The 12,734-nt window shown below is 49.6% G+C and overlaps 1 protein-coding gene across 1 annotated transcript in view; it reads right to left on the bottom strand.

Annotated features, from left to right (window-relative positions):
* Positions 1-7,473: 7,473 nt before the first annotated feature.
* Positions 7,474-12,734, bottom strand: part of LOC308041989 (rap1 GTPase-activating protein 1-like) — a gene marked incomplete at both ends in the record, with an annotated part of 54,083 nt that continues 48,822 nt past the window's right edge. The window contains 2 exons of the mRNA XM_080346989.1: positions 7,474-7,594; positions 8,208-8,409. Of these exons, the coding sequence (XP_080203115.1) occupies positions 7,474-7,594; positions 8,208-8,409 (323 nt within the window). The remainder of the gene's footprint in view (positions 7,595-8,207; positions 8,410-12,734) is intronic.

The raw sequence follows: 12,734 nt of genomic DNA, 5'->3' as shown, positions 1-12,734 counted from the left end.
GGGCATCACATCTTCCCAAAACAAATGCACTGCCTGAAGCAGCACAATGTTTCTGCTGATGAACATGCTCGCTAAAAGCTATGAAGCTAAACCAGGAATCCTCAAAGGAGCTACTTTATTTGGCATTCTTCTGAGAAACACAAACCGTATTTTAGAACTACCAAAAGGACAGGCTACCCCACAGAAAGAGACTGAAACAATACCGACCCCTATTATTGTGAAACAAACTTACATTCACACAGTCAAATAAAATTATTCTCTGCTGCCACTGTGGGTCAGATTGAGACACCAGAAGAGAAACGAAACACATCATGCCTTAAAGCGAAAGAGCAACAGGGCGCACTGCGCAGGATTGTCCCTGATCTATAGCTGAGAGCAAACACTTGTGTGCTTGTCAGAGAGATTGTGTCTTGCGTGTAAGTGTCTGGGAGTTTGGCACAGGTCAGTGTGGTTGATTCGATAATCAACGTCTAGGATACTTGCAGAGCGGTCCCTGTTGGTGTGGGGACAGTCTGCGTGTAAGTCAGTCTGTGCTCGTTAGCGCCTGCTGTATCTATCCGTCGCTCTGCACGTGTGTGGGTCCATGTCTTTCTCTCCACAAGCATGTGAACTGATTTCGTCGCACATGTGCATCTGTGCTAGTGTTGAGCTCAGCGGAGTGTGCCTCTCGACACTTGGTGTGCTTTGGCTGTGCCTGTGTGTAACACAGCACAGCCATGACTGCTCCAGTGAAGAGAGACCAGGGAAATCATCAAGGCAGAGTCTAGAGGGGAAAACCGAAGAGGGATTGACGTGTGCTCGACAGAGACGGATTCCCTGCGCTGACATTTCTCAGTAACACGAGAAGGAATCAGAGCTGTAGATCGACCGGAGAAATGTTTCCGAAGACGCCATTTAGCGTCTGAACAGCAGCGTGCGCGGCTTTCAGGAGTGTGCCTGAAGAGTGCCAAAAGCAGCAGAGCCTGTGCTCAAAAGCTGGTGGCTGTGTGACTGCATTGATGCACGTTCGCGTGTCTGCGAGTGTATAGACGGCTGTTTCATGTTCACACAAAAAGGCACCTGGTCGGGTTTTTCTTCTATGCGTGCACACGCGTTTCCGTTGTCTCTTCGGAACAGACGTACCCCTCTGCATGCTAAACGACGTGGTAAAAGGCGTCTGCCTATATTTTGGTAAACAACCGAGTGTGCGTGTTCCGACAGCGGCATTTCCGCAGACGACTCCACAGAGCCAGTTCTCAAAACCCCGCACACCAGGATTGAATGGATTAACCAAGCAATTTCACCGGTGCGCGCAATCACATATTCTGACGGACGTCTTTCATGCCACAGCAGCACGAACGTATTTGCGTTCAAGCCTGTATCAGAAACAATGTGTGGACCGAGGATCTGTTGGTATTCTCTCCGTACGGCATGCTTCGTGGCAGCTTACTTGCGGATCGCAGGCTTAGCGGTTTCTATACACGACTCACTATAGGGAGAGAAAGAGAGCGCATGGGAAAACTTGCGTTTTCTGCGCTGGAACCTAGTTGCTACGCCTTCTGTTTGTCCACGGGAACACACACGATTCCCCACTGAAAACCAAGCAGAAATCTTTCCACATGCTCCCAGGTATGTGCACCCACCACCTCGTGCACGCGAACGCAGCTAGAGAAAAGCACCTACCTTTTCACAAACTGATGCGTAAGCAAACGCCTGGCCACACATATGCACACATCCGCAAGTGCGCCCACTCCCATCTATGGGCAGAAAGACGTAAGCGAAGCGTACCGACGTGCTTGAGGGTAAACACGTCCATTGATGGTTGGGGTACTGCAACACGCATACGTGGCTGCACGAGAATATTCTTTTGGAGGGTACCTGCAGATATGTCCCTGTACTTGGATGACCGTGTGCGTGAAAGCGTTTGTGTCTACAAACCACTGTCTGTCCACATGCGTGTGCCTTGGTGCGGGCTCCATTCGTTCTTAAGCTGGAGTGAGTGCACAGCTGCGCCGTTTGTTTTCAACGTTCCGCGTGTTGCACGACGTTGCCCAGTCCTGCATTTCTCACGCCACAGCGTGCAGGAACGTATTGCGTTCAAGCATGTATCAGAAACAATGTGTGGACCGAGGATCTGTTGGTATTTTCTCCGTACGACATGCCTCGTGGTAGCTTACTTGCCGAGCACTTAGCCGCTTAGCGATACACACGCTGTCCAATTGGGTTTGTGACACATACACAGTCAAATTTCAGTGTGTGTCAAAAACCCCCATGGACAGGGTGTGTGTCAGAATTCCCCTTGAACATTTTGTGTGTCACAAAACCCCTTGGACACTGGGTGTCTCACAAACCGCCATGGACCGTCTGTGTGACACATTTCCCATTGGACAGCATGTCAGTCACAAACCCCGTTGGAATGTGTGTGTGTCACAAACCCCGTTGGACTGTGTGTGTGTCACAAACCACAATGGAAAGCGTGTGTGTCACAGACCCGAGTGGAGAGCGAGTGTGTGACACAGAACATTGGACTGTGTGTGTGTCACAAACCCCTTTGCACGGCGTGTGTGTCTCAAACCCCATTGGACAGGGTGTGGGACTCAAACCTCATTGGAGAGTGTGTGTCACAAACCCCATTGGACAACGTGTGTGTCACAAACCCCTCTGGACAGCGTGTGTGTCAGAAACACCATTGGACAGTGTGTGTGTCACAAACACCATTGGACTCTGTGTGTGTCACAAACCCCATTGGATAGCGTTTGTGCCTCAGACTCCCCTGGACAGTGTCTGTGTCACAAAAGCCATTGGAAAGTGAGGTTGTCATAAACCAGTTTAGAGAACGTGTGTGACACAAAACCAATTGGACAGTGTGTGTGTCAAAAACCCCATTTGAAAGTGTGTCTGTCTCAAACCGAAATGGACTATGTGTGTGTCACGAACTCCCCTGGACAGTGTCTCTATCTCAAACCCCATTGGACAGCGAGTGTGTCGCAAACCCCCCGAGACAGTGTGTGTGTCTCAAACTCAATGGACTGTGTCTTTCTGACAAAAAACAATAGACTGTGTGTCTCAAACGCCATTTAACTGTTTGTGTGTCACAAACCCTTTTGGACAGTGTGTGTTTCAGAAACACCATTGGACAGCGTGTGTGTCAAAATCGCCGTTAGACAGCATGTGTCACAACCCCCCTGGACAGTCTGTGTGTCAACAAATACCACTGGACAGTGGGTGTGTAACAAACCCCATTTTACAGTGTGTGTGTCACAAACCCCCATTGGACAGTGTGTGTCTCACAAACACCATTGGACAGTGCGTGTGTCACAAACACTCCTGGACAGCGTGTGTGTCTCAAACCCCATTAGACAGCGTGTGTGTCACAAACACCCCTGGGCACTGTGTGTTTCATGTACCCCATTGGACAGCGTGTATGTCACAATCCCCTTTGTACTACATGTGTGTAACAGTCCCCGTTTTACATTGTGTGTGTCACAAACCCCAATACACAGTGTGTATGTCAGAATCCCCCTTCGACATTGTGTGTGTCACAAACCCTCTTGGACACTGTGTGTGCCACAAACCACCATGGACCGTCTGTGTGACACAAACCCCATTGGACAGCATCTGTGTCACAAACCCTATTGGAGAACGTGTGTCTAACAAACCCATAGGACAGTGTATGTGTCACAAACCCCTTTGGACAGAGTGTGTGTGTCACAAAACCCGTTGGACAGCGTGTCAGTCACAGACCCCGTTGGACGGTGTGTGTCACAGACCCCCATAGAACAGCGTGTGTGTCACAAACACCATTTGACAGTGTCTCTGTCACAAACCCCTTTGGACTGTGTGTGTGTGTGTCACAAATCCCATTGGACAGCGTGTCTGTCAAAAACCCCATTGGAAAGTGTGTGTAAGAAACCGCATTGGACAGTGTGTGTGTCACAGACACCACTGGACAGCGTGTGTGTCGCAAACCACGTTGGACAGCGTGTGTGTCACAAACCCCACTGGACAGCGTGTGTGTCACAAAACCCATTGGACAGTGTGTTTGTCACAAACCACGTTAGACAACAAGTGTGTCATAAACCTCACTGGACAGTGTGTGTTTCACAAACACAATTGGACTGTGAGTGTGTCACAAAGACTCCTGGACACTGTGTGTGTCACACACCCCATTGGACAGAGTATGTATCACAAACCCGATTGGACAGCGTATGTGTCACAAACGCCCCTGGACAGAGTGTGTGTCACAAACACCATTTGACAGTGTCTCTGTCTCAAACCCCATTGGACAGAGTGTGTAAAAGAAACCCCATTGAACAGCGTGTGTGTCAAAACCACTATTGAACAGCGTGTATTTCACAAACCCCATTGGACAGTATGCGTGTCACAAATCCCCTGGACAGCATGTGTGTAATAAACCCCATTGACAGCGTGTATGTCACTAACAACCCTTGACAGCCTGTCTGTCACTAACCCCATTGGAAAGTGTGTGTGACGCAAACCCCGTTGGACTGTGTTTGTGTCAAATACCCCCTTAGATAGGGTGTGTGTGTCACAAAACCCATTGGACAGTGTGCTTTTTACAAACCACATCAGACAACGTGTGTGTCACAAACACCATTGGCCAGTGTGTGTTTCACAAACCCCATTGGACAGTGTCTCTTTCTCAAACCCCATTGGACTGTGTGTCTGTCACAAACCCTCCTTGACAGCGTCTCTATCTCAAACCCCATTCGACAGCGAGTGTGTCACAAACCCCCCTAGACAGTGTGTGTGTCTCAAACCCCATTGGACTGTGTGTGTGTTACAAACACCATTAGACAGTGTGTCTGTCTCAAATCCCATTTAATTGTGTGTGTGTCACAAGCCTCATTGGACAGCGTGTGTGTCTCAAACCCCATTGGACAGTGTGTGTGTCACAAACCCCGTTCGACAGCGTGTGTCACAACCCCCCTAGACATTGTGTATATCACAAACACCCCTGGGCAGTGTGTGTGTTACAAACCCCATTGAAAAGTGTGTGTGTCACAAATCCTATTGGACAGAGTGTGTAAAACAAAGCCCATTGGACAGAGTGTGTGTCAAAAACCCTATTGGACAGCGTGTATGTCACAAAACCCATTGGACTGTATGTGTGTCACAAACCCCCATGGACAACGTATGTGTCAGAAACCGCGCTGGACAGTGTGTGTGTCACTAACGCCCCTGGATAATGTGTGTGTCACAAAAACCATTGGACAGTGTGCTTGTTACAAACCACGTAGACAACGTGTGTGTCACAAACCCCATTGGACAGTGTGTGTTTCACAAACACCATTGGAAAGTGTCTATGTCTCAAACCCCATTGGACTGTGTGTCTGTCACAAACCCTCATGGACAGCGTCTCTATCTCAAACCCCATTGGACAGCGAGTGTGTCACAAACCCCCCTAGACAGTGTGTGTGTCTCGAACCCCATTGGACTGTGTGTGTGTGACAAACACCATTAGACAGTGTGTCTGTCTCAAATCCCATTTAATTGTGTGTGTTCACAAGCCCCATTGGACAGTGTGTGTGTGACAAACACCATTAGACAGTGTGTCTGTCTCAAATTCCATTTAATTGTGTGTGTTCACAAGCCTCATTGGACAGTGTGTGTGTCTCAAACCCCATTGGACGGTGTGTGTGTCACAAATTCTGTTCGACAGCGTGTGTCACAATCCCCCTAGACATTGTGTGTGTCACAAACCCCTTTGTTCAGTGTGTGTGTCACAAACACCATTCGATAGAATGTGTGTCACAAACACAATTGGACAGCGTGTCAGTCAGAGACCTCGTTGGACTGTGTGTGTGTCACTAACCCGAATGAACAGCATGTGTGTCACAAACTGTCACGGAATATTACCCCGAGGGACAACAGGGTCCAAAGCAGCCTTTATTAAACTGGTGAAACAGGGTTTTAATATTCCTAAGTGACTTAAATACAGGTTCGAATATCAGCTGGAAACTTATTTAGGGGCGGCAACCACTACAGCAGGCGGTCCACAGAGTGCATGCACGTGGCTTCACTCAAAACAATGCCGGAGTCGCCCCTGAGTCCCGGAGAAGCACACACTTGCCCAAGCCTATCCGTAATTATTTTAAAGAGATAATTTAAAGTATGTGTGCAAACGTGCACAGAAAGTATGAATATACTCGCAATCCTGCGAGAAGTTTTACTCACGGCCGTGGCGGCGAGGCAAGCGGAGACTCCGTTCCGGGGAGCTGGGGGGGGGGCCGTAGCTCCTGGCGGCAGTGGCTAAGCTCGTTCTCCGAGAAAACTCCAGGGCCAAAGGGAATTTTTCGACGAGTGTCCCGTTTTAAGAGCTTGACCTGACTGCAGTCATTCCTCCTATTCCCGGAAGCCCCCCAAAAACATCCCCCACCCTGGGTGTGGGCGCCCAGTGGCTTTTTGCCCCTAACGACTCTGGTATGGGTGCTCTGGGGCCAGACAAAGAGGCTGTTAGGCCTGCGGCAGCCAGGAGAGAGGGGGATGTGCCCACTCCTCCATACTGAAGGAGGGAGGGGGAGAGTGGGGGCAGAAGAGGGGGAGAGAGGCGAGGGGGGAGTTGCATTCTGCCACAATCCCACCCTGTGACTACAGTCATGGTCAAGTCATAACTCCAGAGTGGTGTGACAGCCACCTCTTGCCTCCAAAGTAAAAGGGGACATTCCTGCCAGTGAGCCTTAATGTCCACTGTGGATCGCCATATCTCATGTGTTGACTTACCCCTGCCAAACAGTTATTAATAACAATATACAATAGAATCGAGGTAATTGCAACAATCAACAATTGCCCAAGGTAATTAATGAGTCCCAGCATCAGTCACAGTTCATTAGTGTTTCCATTCCCGTGACTGTCTTCCTTCTGAATGGCTTGCTGGTTTTAGCTGGATCCTTTTCCACCCCGTCATTGTTGGCAGTGTTTTCAAGGCATCTGGATGCTTTTCCATCCCTTGCTGGTGTTAGCTGGATCTTCTTCCACAACAGGAACAGAGATTTTGTAGAAGGAAAACCTACAGCAACACTCATCAGCTGTTTTAACCTGAGCATTTGGCTTACGCAAGAGTAGCAGCTTTATTCTGCATTCCCCATCAGGCACTCGTGCACACACATTAAATCACACGCGCCTGGACACCCATAGGCCATGTGGGGTCCCCGGCTGCTGCAGCAATGGGGAGCTGGTGTAGCTAAAACTTCACACCAAACACACACAAGCAAACACCTTAAGGCAACTACTGCAATGGGGGTTTAAGTTAAAAGGTTAAGCTTCTGTTGTAACAAAACGGGCTGTATACAGCAAAATACACGTGCCTCTTTTAACCCTCCAAAGCAATGGCTTATTATTATTATTATTATTTTGTGCAAATTTTAAAATCTTCAAATATGCATAAAAGCAATATCAACAACAAAAGTTGTTAAGTCTGCTAATACTGAAACTTCCGTAATGCAAAGGCACATGTCCAGGCCGAAGCAAAGGCTAGTGCCATGGTTCTGCTTGCTGCTGGTCAGAATCCTCTATTAGTCTCTTAATAGGAGACAGCTTGTTGTGGAGATACACGCATCTGTACTTCTCTTCCACCCTGTCATCTTCCTTTGCCCTGCAAGAAAACACAAAGAACAAACCTCGGTCCCTTTGGAACGGGGCTTTCATAGTCAACATGTTAGACTAGCTCAGAAGTTCTGAGCAGAAAATATCTCTTGGACCTTTTGTTTTAGGGGCAGGTCTTTATCGAGTTGCTGCCTGTTATTGACTCTTTATCAAAATCATTAATGACCTCCATAATGCCTCATTTAGCTGCAGTGGAGTGCCAGTAAATTTTTTTGATAGCAAGTAATATTAGCAGCTACTTTTAGCAAGCAGCAGTGCTAAGGCACATTGCCGGGTCCTAATGGGAGCTGCCTCTGAACCTCAGAGAGCACTGAGCCGGGACGGGGTTGCTGGTCGCCAGCCGCGGCTTTTTTTTTTTTTTTTTTTTTTAACTTCAGTTTGCAAGCCGGGGTGGGGGGGGCGCTCCCGCCCGCAGCGAGTCGGGGGGGGGCGGCCAGCCGGAAGGTGGTTGCCTGCCCGCGCTCGCGAGGCCGGGCCGCCCCGCCCCACACCACCAGGACTTAGGGTGCAGGAACGGTGGCGGGCCGGGGGGAGATGCGCAGAGAGGCGACAGAAGTTTTACGGGGGGAAGTTTGCGTCCGTTATTCGGGTTATGCCCGTACTGGACATGCGTTTCTAGCAGCTCTCTCAGGCCGCTCCGTTTCATGCCGCCAGTCCCGGGGCAGTCGCCGGCACTCGCGGGGTGGGGCTTTGCTATGCCAGACCCCCCGAGTTGCCGGTACGGGGAGGGGGCCGTCTGGACACCGCGGCTTTTTATTTGCCTTTCTTCAAGATCATTAACAACCTCCGTAGTGCCCCGTTTTGCTGCATTTAGCAGGGGGGAACGTGAGGTACAGGTTATTGTAGATGTGGGTGGAGCAGGAGCAAGTTGCAAGGGTGCAGAGATAAATGGCAATATTTTAATACAGGCTACCTCTGCCCTGTGACTTCCAAAGCTCCAAATCTCCCCATTAGGTAAGCACCATCGTCTACCTGCCAAAATATCGAATCCCAATATGTTCGCTTTATAAGGACTCAGGGCAACTTCCACAGCCGTTGTCCGTTTTTTCCCAGGCAGCAAAAGGTGGATTCGAGCTAAAGGACATCTCTCTGCTACACCCGTTACCCCTACTATATTGATGGCCTTCCTTGATGGTTTAATCCCGAGTTTGTCAGCTTGCCCCCTGTTCAAAACACTGATTTGTGCGCCCGTGTCAATTAGAAATTTCACACTTATCCGCCTTGGACCAACGGGGATATGTATGTATGGTTTTTTATCACTGGACCATTGGCAAGAGAATACAGAGCGGGTGGGGCGGTCCCGGTTCCCATCCGCCTTTACTAGTTTTTTGATTCCCTTTGTAAGGATGCGAAAGGGTTAGTGTTTCGCTTGTCCTCGGAGGGGGGTGTGGTTGCCGGTGCCTTCTCTTTGTTCTCTGATCTTCCCTCTAAGTATTCCACTAGCTCCTGTAAATGCTCAGTGGAGAGCTTTGTGCACCAGTTTTCGAGGCACGCCCAAAGCGGCTGCACGGTGCCAGAGGTCGCTCCGCTGCAAACTGCTACTCTGATTTGACTGGCAGCCAAAACGCTCCGGTTTCTGTGACGGGAGGGGCGGCCTGGTGGGGGGGGGGTCCCTGAAGAGGCTCGGCTCGGCTCGTCTTCCGGACCGCCCGGCTTCTATACGGGCTGCCGCTCGGGTCTACCCACCCCATCTCGCGCCCATGTGTAACCACATTGTGTAAAATTTCCGCCCAGGTTAATACATGTTCAGGAGGACTTCGGGGATTTTGCTTATTGCGATCGATAGCCCCCTGAATTTTTTCCTTAAGGGATTGGACATATATTTTTAAGGCATCCGGTAATCCTTTAATAAGCAGCCAAAGGTGGACCGGATCCACCGGCGCCGCCATAGGGGGGGACTGCCGGCCTCTTTCATACATTGCTTGTATACAAGCCGCCTTTTGAACTCCCTCGGCAAGGTCCGATAAACCTTTTATAACAATTGCCACCGGCTCCCCACGTTCCCTGGGATCTATACCACCAGCCCAGTAAGCTACACGAGATGTGATGGACTGATCACCGTCTGGACCATCACTTAAAAATACCCCTGGGCCCCAGAAACCTGTGGCCTCGTCCTTACTCAATAATATTCTATCACCCCCAGTAAGTGAAACGCGCCAAAGATATTCAGTCTCTGTCTCGCCCGGCTTCCGTGAGAATCTAGTTTGTAAATCCCCTAGCTCCAGTCCTGAATATGGCGTGCTATGGGTAGCCATGCGTGGATTTCTGCCTCGGCCGTCCGTATGTGTTTCAGTTCTAATAAGAGGACGCACGTTCTTAGTCTCTACCCCCCCTTCATCAGCGCTGTTTTCAGAGTCAGTATCTCTGTTGAGAAGCGGGGGGGCCGAGGAGCACGCCTGAGCTGGGGGGACGCTAGAGGAAGCTCTCATATTAATTAACAAAAACTCAAGTTTTTGTTCCAAAAAACCAAGTTTCTGTTCTAACAAGCCAAATCTCTTCTCTAAGTAATCCGATCGTATGCTTTGTCGCGAAAAGTCCTGTATTAGACAGTCAAACTGTTCGCTCTGCCGCGAGAGGTTTTGCTTTAAAAGGTCAAACTCTTTGCCTTGTCGCGAAAGGTCCTGCTTTAAGGAGTTAAACTGTTCGCTCTGCTGCGAAAAGTCCTGCTTTAAGGAGTCAAACTTTTCGCTCTGTTGCGAAAAGTCCTGCTTTAAGGAGTCAAATTTTTCGCTTTGCTGCGAAAAGTCCTGATTTAAGGAGTCAAACTTTTCGCTTTGCTGCGAAAGGTTTTGCTTTAAAGAGTCAAATTGTTTGGTTTGCCACAAAAGGTCCTGCTTTAAGGAGTCAAATTTTTCCCTTTGCCGCGAGAAGTTTTCCTCCATTCGGTGCTTAAGTTTACACAGATCCTGAGCTACCTTTAAGCAAACACACAAACTGAAGCACATCGCGCACCACATAATGAAAAACCACGCCGCAAAATGCCAGGTTTCTGCAGAAATGTTACTCAACCCTCTAAAAAGTACCTCCATGTCTGATATCCTGCCGACTACGCCAAATTGTCACGGAATATTACCCCGAAGGACAACAGGGTCCAAAGCAGCCTTTATTAAACTGGTGAAACAGGGTTTTAATATTCCAAAGTGACTTAAATACAGATTCGAATATCAGCTGGAAACTTATTTAGGGGCGGCAACCACTACAGCAGGCGGTCCACAGAGTGCATGCACGTGGCTTCACTCAAAACAATGCCGGAGTCGCCCCTGAGTCCCGGAGAAGCACACACTTGCCCAAGCCTATCCGTAATTATTTTAAAGAGATAATTTAAAGTATGTGTGCAAACGTGCACAGAAAGTATGAATATACTCGCAATCCTGCGAGAAGTTTTACTCACGGTCGTGGCGGCGAGGCAAGCGGAGACTCCGTTCCGGGGAGCTGGGGGTGGGGGCCGTAGCTCCTGGCGGCAGTGGCTAAGCTCGTTCTCTGAGAAAACTCCAACCCAAAAGGAAGTTTTCGACGAGTGTCCCGTTTTAAGAGCTTGACCTGACTGCAGTCATTCCTCCTATTCCCGGAAGCCCCCCAAAAACATCCCCCACCCTGGGTGTGGGCGCCCAGCGGCTTTTTGCCCCTAACGACTCTGGTATGGGTGCTCTTGGGCCAGACAAAGAGGCTGTTAGGCCTGCGGCAGCCAGGAGAGAGGGGGATGTGCCCACTCCTCCATACTGAAGGAGGGAGGGGGAGAGTGGGGGCAGAAGAGGGGGAGAGAGGTGAGGGGGAGGTTGCATTCTGCCACACAAACCTCATTGGACAGTGTGTGATTCAGAAACACCATTGGACTGTGTCTCTGTCTCAAATCCCATAAGACTCTGTGTGTGACGCAAACCCCATTGGACAGCATCTGTGTCACAAACCCTATTGGAGAACGTGTGTCTAACAAACCCATAGGACAGTGTATGTGTCACAAACCCCTTTGGACAGAGTGTGTGTGTCACAAAACCCATTGGACAGCGTGTCAGTCACAGACCCCGTTGGACTGTGTGTGTCACAGACCCCCATTGAGCAGCGTGTGTGTCACAAACACCATTTGACAGTGTCTCTGTCTCAAACCCCATTGGACTGTGTGTGTGTCACAAACCCCATTGGACAGTCTGTGTTTCACAAACACCATTGGACAGTGTCTCTGTCACAAACCCCTTTGGACTGTGTGTGTGTGTGTCACAAACCCCATTGGACAGTATGCGTGTCACAAATCCCCTGGACAGCATGTGTGTAATAAACCCCATTGACAGCGTGTATGTCACTAACAACCCTTGACAGCCTGTCTGTCACTAACCCCATTGGAAAGTGTGTGTGACGCAAACCCCGTTGGACTGTGTTTGTGTCAAATACCCCTCTGGATAGGGTGTGTGTGTCACAAAACCCATTGGACAGTGTGCTTTTTACAAACCACGTTAGACACCGTGTGTGTCACAAACACCATTGGCCAGTGTGTGTTTCACAAACCCCATTGGACAGTGTCTCTTTCTCAAATCCCATTGGACTGTGTGTCTGTCACAAACCCCCCTGGACAGCGTGTGTGTAACAAACCTCATTGGACAGTATGTGTGTCACAAACCCCATTGGACAGTGTGTGCGTGTCACAAACCCCATTGGACAATGTGTGTTAGAAACTCCTTTGGACAGTGTGTGTGTCAGAACACCTCCTGGACCGTGTGTGTGTCTCAAACCCCATTGTACAGTGTGTGTGTCACAAACACTTCTGGACAGCGTGTCTGTCACAAATCTCATTGGACAGTATGTGTGTCACAAACCCCCTTGGACACTGTGTGTGTCACAAACTGCCACTGACCGTTTGTGTGACAAGAACCCATTGGACAGCATCTGCTTCACAAACGCCCCTGGACAGGGTGTGTGTCACAAACCCCATTGGACAGCGTGTGTGTCACAACCACCCCTGGACAGCGTGTGTGTCACAAACCCTATGGGACAATCTGTGTGTCACAAACCCATTTGGACTCTGTGTGTGTCACAAGACCCATTGGACAGCGTGTCTGTCAAAAACCCCGTTGGAAAGTGTGTGTCAGAAACCGCGTTGGACAGTGTGTGTGTCACTAACGCCCCTGGATAATGTG

The sequence above is a fragment of the Nesoenas mayeri genome, assembly GCF_963082525.1.
Source record: "Nesoenas mayeri genome assembly, chromosome: 1".
Classification (NCBI taxonomy): Eukaryota; Metazoa; Chordata; class Aves; order Columbiformes; family Columbidae; genus Nesoenas; species Nesoenas mayeri.
The sequence above is the reverse complement of the archived record's forward strand: the minus strand, read 5'-3'. Positions and strand labels throughout refer to the sequence as shown.